The sequence below is a fragment of the Saccostrea echinata genome, unplaced genomic scaffold, assembly GCF_033153115.1.
Source record: "Saccostrea echinata isolate AGI-Se365-2 ecotype Australia unplaced genomic scaffold, CSIRO_AGI_Sech_v1 ptg000030l, whole genome shotgun sequence".
In the NCBI taxonomy this organism is placed as follows: Eukaryota; Metazoa; Mollusca; class Bivalvia; order Ostreida; family Ostreidae; genus Saccostrea; species Saccostrea echinata.
This window is the reverse complement of record NW_026889779.1, coordinates 3,115,678-3,129,781: the sequence shown is the minus strand read 5'-3', so window position 1 is coordinate 3,129,781 and position 14,104 is coordinate 3,115,678. Positions and strand designations below refer to the sequence as shown.

General features: G+C 35.8%; 1 protein-coding gene across 1 annotated transcript in view; it reads left to right on the top strand.

Annotated features, from left to right (window-relative positions):
• LOC133197117 (ETS translocation variant 5-like) overlaps positions 1–11,021 on the top strand; it is a 55,643-nt gene extending 44,622 nt beyond the window's left edge. The window contains exons 4-10 of the mRNA XM_061332967.1: positions 4,444–4,569; positions 5,547–5,615; positions 5,716–5,871; positions 7,205–7,333; positions 7,883–7,942; positions 8,071–8,263; positions 9,094–11,021. Of these exons, the coding sequence (XP_061188951.1) occupies positions 4,444–4,569; positions 5,547–5,615; positions 5,716–5,871; positions 7,205–7,333; positions 7,883–7,942; positions 8,071–8,263; positions 9,094–9,202 (842 nt within the window). The 3' untranslated portion in view covers positions 9,203–11,021. The remainder of the gene's footprint in view (positions 1–4,443; positions 4,570–5,546; positions 5,616–5,715; positions 5,872–7,204; positions 7,334–7,882; positions 7,943–8,070; positions 8,264–9,093) is intronic.
• The last annotated feature ends 3,083 nt before the right edge of the window (positions 11,022–14,104 follow it).

Genomic DNA, 14,104 nt, shown 5'->3' with positions numbered 1-14,104 from the left:
CAGTGATTAGGTGCACTATTTTATCAGTAAGGGCACCTGCCCACATTTCCTGTTTGTCGTTCCTCCTCCACATTAAGGTATGTGGAAGAGTTCCACCTAGAATCCATGACTGTCCAATTTTCAGCTTGTCTAGATTCTTTCCTGTAGGCAGTTCAATTTTCTACTTGTTTTCCAGATTTTGTTTTTATTCATTTGTATTTAGTCACCAATGTGTACCTGTAATGTGATAACAGGATGTAATTTTTTTTTTTTTTTTTGTTATTGTAAGAATTAGTTTTCCGATCAAATTCATCATCAAATCATATATTTCCTTTCTTTTAAATCCCTCAATAGAAATCTTTTTTTTTCTTCCTGGATATTATGTGGTACCCAAGTTAATTAAGATTTTTGCCACACCCCCATTCCCTATATGCTTTTATTCACTTGGAGCAGTCGTGCATGCCTGCATTATACATACAGAGAAATGTCTGTCCATTAGATGTGCCCTAGCTGGATTGATGTTTGAGCTGGTCAGATAACCTACATTATATTGTCTTCTAGAGTGTGTTATTGACTGTAGTTTATCTAATGTAGCAACTATCTACCTGCCTATCTAAGACATACTGGTTTGATATCTAAATCCCTTGAGACCTAAGGTCATATTATCACCACCACTGCCGAATACCTGCACGAGATTGAATTATTATTTCCTGTTCTCCATTCAACCAAAAACAAATTCTATACACCTGAGTTGTCAAATCACCAGCACTGCCTCTGTGTGTGTGTGTGTGTGTTTAGAAAAACAGGAAAATTTTAAATAGCCAAGGCTCTGATTTCCTACCTGAGTGAGAGAGTTTACATCACAAGTCATGTGACCGGTGGCCTCAATGACTATAACAATATGGGTTGGTTAGACATACAGAGACTTCCTATGTAAATAGAGTGCAGTGTTCGCTTCCTACAGGCCACCAGGCGGTGTCACACAGGAATCTACTGCATGAGGAGACTCATTATTAACAGCTTTCCATCTCAATCAACATGAAGCATTTTATCTGCATGGAGAACAGACTTACATGATAATTCTCATCATTGATTTTTTTTTATATTGGCTTTCATGCGTGTGTGAGGAAAAAATAAAACGTTTGTGATAATTTTTACATACAGAGGGTTGAACACATTTTTCAGTGCATACAATGTTTATGGATTTAGATTCGGTCCCTATTCTTGATTTGTCATTAAAGAAAAAAACTCGGCATGACTCCGTGGATTCTTGTGAGGAGGGACGTGGTCCCCCCTCGGATAAAGCGGGAGGGGGAACATACAAGAAAAATCTCATGAAAAGATACTGTAAGTAGTCTCTTCAACTTGTCATCATTTGTAAGAAATACATGAAAACCTATTTCTGTAATATTTGATATGTTATGCACTAAGTTTACTTGGACACATGTTGCTCCTGTATCAGTTTGACTGTTTTCTGCTTTGTTGGAGGTAACACGTTGTAGAAACAGCATCAACAGATAAGGGGGTCATTTGAAAGTAAAGCTAATAAATATGAAATATTGATGAAATGTGTCCAACACTTTCTCATGATTTTCTATTTCTTGACACTTATTTTTAATTTAGGATTTTTCATTGCGGGATTGGCTAGTGGTTTTGGCACCTGTTTGGATAGTATACAAACCAACATAAATCAGCTAACTTAAAATAGAATACCCTATATCAAATAAATCGGGTTGACAAAATATTGATTTTCTTACTGTTGGCAGTATATTTCTGAAAAGGATTTTAAAGACTTGAGTGAATATTTTAAGGCAGGAAATAGAGTTTGATGTTTGTCCTCTATTTATAACCCCCTATTATACTGAACAGCCAGAGAAGTCATCTGTTCATGGCCTTTTAACTACCCAGGTTTACTACCTGAATTATTTTAACTGGGTAGAATACTTGGGGACAATGAAACCTTGGATAAAACACACCTTTTACATTCATGTCAAGCCTGTAGTAGCTATTATGTGTGTAACAAATGGGAGGTCCACATACTAAAAATTGCATTTATCAGTTGAGAAAACGGGCCAGGTGCCCTTTAACTGTGAATTATGATAGCTTCTGGTCCAAATGTACAGTCCTACCGTGGGGGCCTTGTGAACAGACAAGCATTTCCTATTGTTTTTTGTCTAACAGTTAATATGGCCTTCAAATCCAACTAGATACATGTGTTTTACTTAACTTGTCATCAATTAAATCAGTTTATCTAATAGTGTGTGATTGACTCATCAAAATTTATTGATGGTGTACTAATTAAAATAAAGAACAGGGCCCTGAAGCCTACATTCTCTGAGGAGTTGAGATAATAATTTGTCTCCTTTCTGTTCTTTATCATTTATTATACTTTGTACCACACTTACATTAAGTGTAAAATCTGACATTTATCAGTCACAGCCACTTGTAATTCATCTACCAGATCTGTACTAATGTAAAAGAAAAAAAACCCCCACAATTTTCTGTAAAATCTGCAGTTTTTATGTACTTGGCTGATAGCATTTAAGATCATGAAGAAAGTTACATCAGGCAAGTTTTCTAGCTGCATCTTTAACACAGTTCTAGATAATTGCAGCTAATTATGCAACTGTCGTTTATTTTTACCTATCTTTTGCATACTTCCTGTGGATATATACTCCCCCTACTGTATTTTCATTGGATTTATCCTGTAATTTTCATGATAAAAACCTTGTGTTTCTGCATTACTCTGGAGCATAGATTCATTAGGATGCTAGGAAGACGCATGATTTTGATAATACAAAGCATAATATTTGTACATTTTTCTGCGATGTATGCCAGGGCTAGGCCACTTCTCACCTCGCCTGGGGTGGTCACTTCCTTAAGCAAACAATGTGCATGATTACCTGTTTGTAGACAATTCCTGCCAATTAGTGATAGCCCTAATTGGTTGCAGGTATCAATTAATACCCTTTTCTTCTGCTATATATCTTAACAAAATATGCATTAGTGTAATTAGAAAATGCAAGAAAACAGACAAGGAGATGAGGTTATGACCCATTGTATATTGAAAAAATATGAACCCATCAGACCAGATCTTAATAAAAGAATTGAAAGTTGAGTCTCTGCAAAGGTTTATTTTCCTCTTTCTCTTTTTCATTCATTTTTTGGATATTTTTTGAGAAATACTTTGTATTTTATGAGATTTCCCAGGAAAGTATGACATTTTTGCATAATTGAGATTTCTTAATGCTTGTCATGCTTGGGTTAAAATAGTAGATCAATCTTGAAGATGTTCCTGATTATTCTTCCAACTGAAATGAGAAATACATAAATAAAATATTTAGCAGTTCTTTGGATGTGCATGGGAGAATAACTTCAGCATTTCCAATTTGCAGATGGCCCTATTTCAATTTCAGTTTTTAATTTATTTTCTAATGTCATTCTTCATGGTCTGTTTGTCTGCTGGTATACTAATATTTTGAACTTGTTTCGACATGAGTATGGCAGGTCAAATGGCTCTCCGCCCACATTAAGGTTTCCTTGATGGCCCTATGTGTATTTTGCTTATCCCTGAGTAAATGTTGTCGATGGATCATGCCCAAAGTCAACAGGGATATTGTGTCTTTAATATTCATCTTACCTTTGCCTCTTATCATGCATGAAGACAAATGGGAAAACAGAATATGACTTAGCTATTATCAAATAAAACGTCAGTAGAACTTTACAGTAGAGTTACCACCTTGTAAAGGGAAGTGACATTTAGTGGTCTCATTTCCCAGAGGATGCTTTTTTTGTTTTATGTTTTTTAACATGTCATTAATATTGTCTAAGCAAAGATCTATGAAATTTTAATAATTTTCATGATTCAGAGCTTATAAGAAATTCATACTGTAGAAAATTTCATTTTGAAAACATAATAGGTAGTCTTCAATATTTCTTTCCTGTGTGATCATGTATGCTTCCTGTGTATTGTACATGAGGAAACAACAGATTTTTACCTGCATTAAGAACAATTTGAATTATTTCTAACTTCCATAAAGCAGTTGGCCGCGCTCCAACTCCTTTATCCCAGAGCGGCCCAGGTGCTGTCTTCCTTTCTCTGCTTTGTACTTCCTGTCACACGTTTGCTGCCGTCAGGCATCAGAATATATCAAATAAAAAATGCAGCAACTGTCGAGAAGTAAAAAGAAAATTGATCAGTCAGTTGTAAAATTAGAACACTGTGTTCCTTTTTATAAAGAATATGAAAATGCATATTACATGCCCCTTTTTTATGTATTCTGAATAAAGGTTATACATAGTGGTTTTGTGGTAATATATGTGATATCATGTTTACTCACAGATATTCTAGTTATTAATCAGTAAATCACCCAGCCTTTATGGTAGCTGTGGAAATGACACCGTTTTGCCATGGGTTTACCTAATAGTTAATGAGAACTACAGATTAGTGCTTTCTCTTTACAGTGGATGCTTGTGAACAGCAGACCAAGAGCAATGGCAGGCAAGAGGCAGCAGAGGCGTTATTGTGCATGGAGTCCCCAACCTCAGAGAACAAAACTTTTCTTCAAGGGATCTGCCAGCCACAGCATGGTAAGCAAAACAATTCCAACCCAACCACCACCAACATACAAATGCAGCCCATGCACTAGAATTATGAAATACAGGGTGCATGAATACCATTTAAATTCTCTTTAAGTCGTATGTCCTAAGAAAGTTTTGTTTTTTCTTGGTAAGGATTTGGTATATTTCAAAATAGGAATCATTTTGCCAACTTAATGTGTGTCAAAAAGGATGGTATAAAACCTGTTTCAATTAGAATTTCAGCTATTTCAATGGCTAGTAAAACAGTAATATGTTTTTAGAATTGTGGATAACAAGATTTTCCAGCTGAGTTGCTTTGTAAGGGTTTAAACACGGAAATACTGGCACACAAAGAGGTTTTAATAGAAGTATGTCACAGGAAGCACATTTATTTCAGATAAAGCTAGAGCTGGGTTTTAAACCTTTTCATTTGCACCTTACATCTTTGGCCAAATCCTGTTCTGAATAGCATTTTTTTGAATTTGAGATCTCAACCATAACAAAAGTTTAAATGCTTATCGTAAAATTTCCTTCCTTGTTCCCTAGCAGAGCTGGCAATATCACTGGCATTTGGCTTTTGTTATATCTTTTGGGTTTATCAATATAAATGAACTTTTTTGTAAAGAGGATACATATTTGACGTATGATTTCCTTGATTACAAGACTCAAGTTGCCTATTCTGTTGATGTAGGAAAGATTAGTTTTTCTAATTTCCTTATTTTTTGGGTTGAAGTGTTCAGGCTTTAGCAACAGACCAAGATGAAAATGTTAGCCTTCACACTAGAAAAGATAGTCAAGTATGAAGGAAGAGATACAGTGATGATAATCAGTGACCTTCACATGTCAAGATCAAATTCATTTTATAAATAGCTGAAATTATCTATCAGATTTTTGTAACATCACATCATTTTATAAATGTTTGAAAGATATTTCAGATTCCTCTATCTGATGTATTTTTGAATGTGAACTTGCATTTCTAATTTTAGCATCCTTACCCCCCAGCCCTGACAGTGGATATTCAGATGACTACTCAGATGAAAAACTCAAATTCAGCAGTAAGTTTAACATTTTAAAACTACAGATTACATATTCCCATTTCTTCAAGTCTTCCTATGAAGGAAGGGTGATTTTAATACATTCTTTTCTTTTTTTCAGCATACTTGGGCCACACTTCTCAACAGTCACCACCCATTGTGGCACCACCCTCAGCATTTATTCCCCCATACTGTCAGCTGGCACTTCAGCCACCACCCGCTCATCAGCCCCTTCCAGCTCATTTCAACTCTGCCACACACATCGCCATGAGGCCAGGTGAGACAGTCAGATATGTCCGGCTAGTGTATGCAGTAAATAATTTGCTTTATTTTATTTGTCTTGTCTTGTAGTACACATAACCCAATACCTGTCAATTGCACCCGAGTCTATTTTTTTTTCTCTCTCTCTTGCGCTATTTTTATCATCTGAAACAATTTACCTTTCATCTCACTTGTACTTGGTACACTTAATGACTTAATTACACACCTAAATGGGAAAAGTGTCATGTAGATATTACAAAAACCCATTAACAAAGTCACATTTTACTTTATTAGGGGAATTTCTTGGCAAGCAAATGTATATATTTTATTTTAAAACATAATTTTATGAAAATGAGTCAAGTTGTTTATATAATTAAGTGTAGCTGTTTATTTGCTTCGCGCTAATTAAAACGCAGTTGGGTTTGGAAGACAGATGGTCTGTTTGTTAGCAGATGACAGTAGCCGACGTGTGATAAGTTATTGCGGATAACCTTCCGTGCGGAAGGTCAGTGCGGGAGAGAAATGGAAGCTAGGCACCATTATCAGTACTTTGTTTTGTTATTTAGATACATACATTTAAATGCTGTTTAATCCTAGTTTGGAGAGAGAGAGTGGGCCGATTGTTATGGAGATATTGATTTTTGTTTGGGATTCTTAGTCGGTGCTTTTTTTGTCAGGAAATTGTCTTCCTGTCCTCGATAATACCCGTCAGACTAGGTCAGGCTTGGAGCCATGTCACTTGAGATCATGGGTGATCTTGCGTGCAAAATCTCTCATTATTATATACGTATACAGAAAGGACACATTTTACTGGGGGTAAACTTGAAATGAATTTTATCATTTTGACCATGCCTGACAGTTATTGTTACATATTATGCAATAACACATCCATCTGTTAGCTTGATAAAAACAAGATGTATATTTCTCTTTGTTATAACCAATTATTACAAATCTGACACATCTACGAGTGGTCGTACTTCTGTATTAGTTTGGTCTCTGCAGTACCATACTTCTATATTAGTGGGGTTTCCTGATTTGAGGACATTATGGAGCCGAAGTCAATGGCCTATAGTTCCTTGGGTTATTTGGTCTTGTTGAACTTTGAGTTTCTAGAAGTAAAGATTAATTATCTCCTGTTGTTGTGAAATGAATGCCATCTTGGCTTTTAAGTCACTTACACTAGGTGTGCACTGAGAGGTATTTTCTGTGTTATAAAATTGCTGTTTTTTGAAATAAAAGCAGCATCAACTGTTCACCAACACGTCTGTATAATTACCTACATGCAATCCTTCTAGCAGCTTCTGACAATGTGCTTTGTATTATTAGTTGACCAAATTCTTGTTTTACAGAACATAACCTGTACCCATCATCAAGTCCACTGTTAGCATCTCCACGTATCCCCTCGCACAGCGAAACGTGCCACACCCCCACAACGAACTCCCCACCCTCATCACCCATTCGACATAAAAGCAAGAAAGGTAAGTTTCTCTTTCATGAAAGCTTTAATATTATTTATAGTAGCATACTTTAAATAATGACTCGGATGTAATACATGATAAACCATTCATCTTCTCTTTTATGTGATATTATAAATTAGCCTTTGAATAAAAAATAAGTAGGAAATTTTGAAAAAAAAAAATGCCTCGGTTCCATAAGGACAGGAGGAAAAATTAAATAGGAAATAAAACTCAACTATGTGGGCATGTCCTTAGAGTATCTAGTACTAAATGTTGGTCAGATAAGAAATTAGATCAAACTAGCAATGAATGTCAAGGTTGAGATGTTTTACATCGACAGAGTTTTGTCCTAGCCTTGTCGGACATTAACTGTCGATTTATGAATCCATTACACCCCCACATTGCCAGTTACTGACAACGTATTTTCACATTTTTCAGACACAGTGCATGTGTTTTATTTACCACTTAATGCTCCATTAATGATCAATTTTATACATGCTGAACATGGGAAGCACAAATATATTTGTCATTCCATAACTTAACTACATCATGTTTTTACTTCATTAACAGGAAGGAAACCTAAAAATCCATTGGAATGTCCCATCAATCAGCCAAAAAGGAAGCGAGAAAGTGAGTGATCAATCAACAGTGATCAGTAATATTTTAACTAAACATTAGCAGAACAATGCCTTCCTGAGTGGGCTATATTTAGCCATCAGCTGTTATTGATATTCAATGTTTTCTGTTTTTCTGAACAGGTTCCACAACATATCTCTGGGAATTCCTGCTACAGCTACTACAGAACAGGGAAACCTGCCCCAGATACATCAAATGGACCAACCGCGAAAAGGGAATCTTCAAACTGGTCGATTCGAAGGCTGTCTCCAAACTCTGGGGTCTCCACAAGAACAAACCTGATATGAACTACGAAACAATGGGTAGAGCCTTACGGTAAGGCCCTGGCTTATGTCAGCCCTATTTATATTGTACGAGAGAAGGACACAAGAACATATTTTAAAAAAAAGAGGGATAACATTTTAACCATTTTTGTTGACTGCATCACTGCAACCATTTAAAACCCCAAATAAGTGGTTGATGTAATATCTTGTTGGACATATGATACTGGATACAAATGTATTTTGAAGTATCCAGTTAATTAACAAAACAAAACCACTCCTGTTTAACAGACCACGGTGTTAGTTTTATGGCATTATTAGCATTATACAATCAGAGTGAGGAATTTACTTTTAATTAAAAATCGTGATAATGATATGGAAATGACTTCCACTGTTGACTAAATTGAGGCCTATGGTTAATGCTTTGGCATTTTCGATTCTACCTGTAGGCCACTGGTTTATTATTTGGCCATTCTACCACCTACAATCAGCTAGCCTGCTCATGGCTTCCTCTGATTGATAATTATAACTCAGAATAATGATTACATGCTTGCAGATTTATTCCATTTCTTAGTGCAGACTAGTAATGTCCTGCTTTAATTCAATGAAATGCATTACATGTTGAATATTTTTCTTGAATTATACATTTCATTTGTCACTTATTCACATATTCCTCAAAGTTTATAAAAAAAGAAGGCTAGTGCAAAAAATTGTAACAATTTAAATCTGATAAAAATAACTCGTATCATTCAGAGGCACTAAATAGAAAACAATGTTCTACAATAAATATGCATTAAAATGTGCTGAACCTAGAATTAGCAAAATTAATTACTCTTCTAAAAAAAATCAATAAAGATAATAAATTAAAATTTACTTTTTTTATAGGTATTACTATGCTCGAGGGATTCTTAATAAAGTGGATGGACAGCGCCTAGTTTATCAATTTGCTGAGGTTCCTAAAGCTATCTTGGAGATCGATTGTTCAAATGTGTGAAGAAAACAAAACATTCCATATGGACAAGATTTCTCCAATGTGCTCCAGTCATGTTGGGTTAAGAATAAGTGATATAGGCCATAGTTTTCTGGTTTGAGACTGTACCATTGTATAGCCAGAAGCCTGGTGCTATCCTATCCCGAGTTGAAGCTTGGAGTCATTCTGTATCTCAGGTGTCCTATCTATCGGGTTTCTCCCCATGATGCTAGTCTGTGAAGCAGGATTCAAGTCAACGAACTAAACAATGATGGTTTCCTGGAGAGGTGTCTTGTAACAGACATACTTCTGCTGTGACCAAGTCTGCTGGGTTTTATCCAGTCTTGTGTGAAATGGACACACAGAGACCTACTCTACAATCCTAGTAGAACTGTTCCCTAGCTGTGTGATACTGTGAATTCCAAGTGTGTAGACTGAGTGTGCCATATTGTCCTATTGTATGAGAGGTAGCATGTCTATGTATGATTGACATTCTCTGGACCAAATCTGTTCCCAGTTCACTGTGTGATCCTGTGTTTGTCCAGTGTGTTGCTTTGTCACAGCATCTAAATCATAATGAAGATATGATGAGAGAAGCAAAGGCTTAGCTTTAATTGATGTTTGTACATACTAATGATTGTACCCCTTATTTCTTGGTTTATGAGATGTTTTGGTGTGTTTATATATGTAGAGCCGCCACTGGACATGAACAGGACGTACCTTACATTCCTTACTCTGACCACTGTACCTTCCAATTTTTTGTCTGTTATATCTTTTTGTTATCTGTTAACTGATTGGATACTGACAAGAGCAGGGCATTCTGGGTTTTAGCACACATTTTACAATGAGGATAGATATTAGATAGTGTTATTTTATAAACGAACTGTATTTTAATGTACAAATCTACATCAGGCATTATTGATGTAAAGGCTTGTAATGCATGTGCCTCTAAACTGAGATTCCTATTTTTATACTGTTTATGGATGGTTTTTGGGCCATCTTTGTTTGTTACCTATCAGGAGATCTGTGTATTTATCAACTAAATTGTCTTTGTACTACAGTACATTGTTTTTACATCATATTATTTTAAATTCAGAACAATAATATTATTGAGAAATTATCAACTTGGCTATCTATGATTTATTTGCTTTACCACACACTGTAAAATGTCAGGGATAATATCATTGGAATGTGATAATATGTCTGACAAATATTGTGCAGACTGTTCTTAAAATGTAGATCATCAAGATTTTATTAAAGATCAACATCAGTAAGACTGTAGTCTACAAACTAACTACTAAAAGTGCAATTTCATAAAAGGGATGTTTTTGAGTTGTCAGCTTTTGTAACTATGCTAACAGAACATTATGTAAGATTTAAGTGTGGTACTCTGAAATCCATTTCCTTTCCTGGCATATCTAGTTCATTTTCCAGTGCCTTACTTTTAACAATCAATAGTACTGGTCTTCTGTGAGTACTAGTATACATGGAACCCACACAATCAATATCCCTTATTCGCATTTAAATAAAAAAAAGCAAAATGCTCTATTAATACAAACAACACCTGACTTCTTTAAATATTTCTGTAGTTTTACATGAAATTTGATATTGCAATGAACCAAATAGAATATTTCCCAAAGTTTTAAATGAAATAATTTTCTGTTGGACTACAGTGAAAGATCTTTACCAAAGAATGGAAGCCAACAAGTTTGATAAAGTGGGTTTGGCAGCCGTAAATTGTTGCTCAATATTCAGACTTGTCGGACAGGACCAGTCTGTTTTGTTGTAACTGTGTGATCTGTTCTTATGTCAGTTATCTATTAAAATTTCCTGTTTTACCTGATTATTTGTTGCTTACTTATTTCTTCGATAGAGGGGCCAATTTTCAAAATGTAAGGAGATTAACTCTTTTGAGAGGTGATTCAAGTGCAGATAGTGACGTATGAGAAATTTAAGCTGCGCATTGCAATATGAGATATGTATATTTACCTGCGGACTGAATATCAAGACACCCGATTTTATAGAAAGTAGGATATAAAGGAGTGACGGTAAAAGTACACACACACAATGAAAACATGAATATTACAGTGTACTAGGTATAACCGGTTGAATACTATTTAGAGTTTGATTGGCAAAAGTTAGAAATCCATTTAGTCCAACTTAGTTTTTAGTAAATCATCTCATGCGCGGACCTAGAGGGGGGTTGGGTCAGGACCCCCCCCCCCCCTCTGGAATTTGCAGAGTTATAAAAAGTATATACTAAAGCAAATAAAAAATGACTTTGGACCCCCCCCCCCTCCCCAGAAAACGTTAAACCCACCAAGACCACCACGAAATGGGTGTTTTTAACGTTTGGAAAGTGGATTTTAACTTCTTCTTTTTTTTTTTTTTTGGCTTGTCAAGAAATTTTTGGGTAAGTTTTTTTTTTTTGGACTGGGATGGAACCCCCCCCCCCCCATTGGAAAAAAAATCCTGAATCCGCGCCTTCATCTACAAGTACTGATATTTTACACAGCCCTAAAATATCTATGAAGCAATAGGAAAATTATGTTGAAATTGCTGCATGACTTTTGAATAAGTTGAGAGTTATTCGAGTCCCACCACAAGAAGAAAGTCTTGGGTATATTTCTACTCAAGGTAATTATTTTCGCTCCAGTCTTAGGTCATGGTGTATACTGTAAGGTGATCTTGAAATAAATATTATCACCCAGACGCCAAGTCTCTTCATCACACAGCTATCTCTTTTGCTACTATCGTTATTCCCCAAGTCCCTATTGAAAAGTTTTGTCCATTAGTTTTCAATCCCAAACACGCATCTGTAGCGACTTGATCTAACGATTCCTAACTCAGGTGTGTAAAATATTAGCGGTGTACAAAAGACGCCAAAATAGCTAAAACATGAAAATAAGAGCGTTTTAAAACAGGCTACGTCATAAATCTACCGTAATTCTAACTTTTCTATCTCATGATCGATGAACCTCATTTATAGTACGTGTTTTGTAGCCTTCTCTAAACAGTGATCCTAATATCCTGTTGTCTCCATTTCAATTCGCCATTAGTTACTATTCCTATTTCTGAAGTCATCCTTTCCACTGTATGATTGTTCAACTCCTGTTTTTGTGAGTTAAAAGCCGCCCTTACCAATCATCAGGCCTGTAAAACGGGGGGGGGGGGGGCAGGGTGCTCCCAAATAACTTTTCCAGTACATGTATATACTTCACTATAGAAAACAAAGGTAATTGACAGCTGAACTCCCTCAATAGCTTTGCCAGTACATGTATATTTTATTAATGAGAATAGAAATGTGCCCCTTCAAAAAGTCTGATAAGGCCAACTTTAAAATACTGTTTGTTTGCCCTCTCCCGAATCAGGGTCATGGAAAATTTCAAGATCAGTGCTGAATTTTTAAAATCTATCATTCGGAATGCATAAAAAAAATAATTGCTTCCTGGAGGTTCAAAAAAGTTTTGAGTCGGGCCACTTTTAACCAGTCGATCGGGAGAGGGGAATCAAACAATATTTTAAAAGTGGCCTAACCTTTTTTGGCTTGTCAAGAATTTCTGTTAGGTAGTGCCCCCCCTCCAATCGAAAATGCTTCCTATGGGCCTGATCATCCTGCGAGTTCTAAAGTAAATCGGATAGAGTTCGATATTCATCCCGAAATATGATCGAAATAACGTATCGCCTACTTACACAGTCAACTGTAATTACAACTCGGTTATTTTAACCTTAGTCTTAGACCTTTTGACCCTCAGATAAACAAGCATCTTTTTCTTTTAATTAAGAAAGTTTGAGACTAATAGTTAAATTAAATAAATCGTACTTTAAATCGTATCAGAAATATCTTCACATTTACCCAGACCTTTCACCATCGGTCACCTACCACATCTGTAGCAAGTTAGATAGAGTGAAGCACGCGAATACAGATCAGTTACCATATGCGATAACGAACAGTATTTAAGCTCAAAGTCCATTTAGACAATACAAATCTGGAGCAGAGCAAACGCGGACCTCCAAAAACATCAGAGGTGGGATCAGGTGACATGGAGGAGTGAGCATCCCCTGCCGACTAGTCACAATTAACCACCGTGTGCTCCTTGTCATGATCTAGAAAAATTGAAAAATCCGTAGACGATTCAGTGTGTAAATAATGGCCTAATAATTAGTATGAAAAACGTCAGTCTGCATTTGACTTAATGATAGGTTGTATTTGCTGACAAGGTCTTTGTATCGACCATAAAACTTGCGAAATGATGAGTTCAAACGATAATGTTGATATCCTTGTTTCATCAAATTGTTTTTCAATAGCTTGCCTCGTTTTAGATATTGTTCAAACGTAGAGCATGCTCCTGCGTATCCAATCAACCGGGAGACAAAAACACAATATGCAGGTGATAAGGGTATATTGCTACATAAGTAAGGGAAGTTGACGATTAAAAAATGAAGTCATCACGTTTATCATAAAGCTTTGTTGTTAGGTCACCATTAAAGTCTTTTTCTAGTGAAATATCTCCAAATATGAAACAGATGTGACAGATGTGCAAGACTCGTTGGTGTCTTTTATTTCATTTTTGGGATATCGAGTACATGTATATATCGAGCCGACATATGAATGGAAGTAATTATTGTTAATTGATAATATGCCGTCGATATATCAAAATGTCGAAGGCCATAGCAAGTGCTTTTTTCTTCTCATGTAGAAGTTTTTGAATAGATTCTGCTTCATATGAATAAAAAAAAACAGGTCTGCTAAACGTCGCCGTTTTTCGTGTGTTGTGTTTCCACTTCCCCATTCAAATACTCAGGAAATTGACGAAAGTTAAGCAAATGCCTCGGTTGAAATTTTTCACGAAACCTTTTCTATCTAATACTTTTATGTCGAAAAATTACTGTCGTATTCTCCGATGAAACCACGGGCACTCGTTT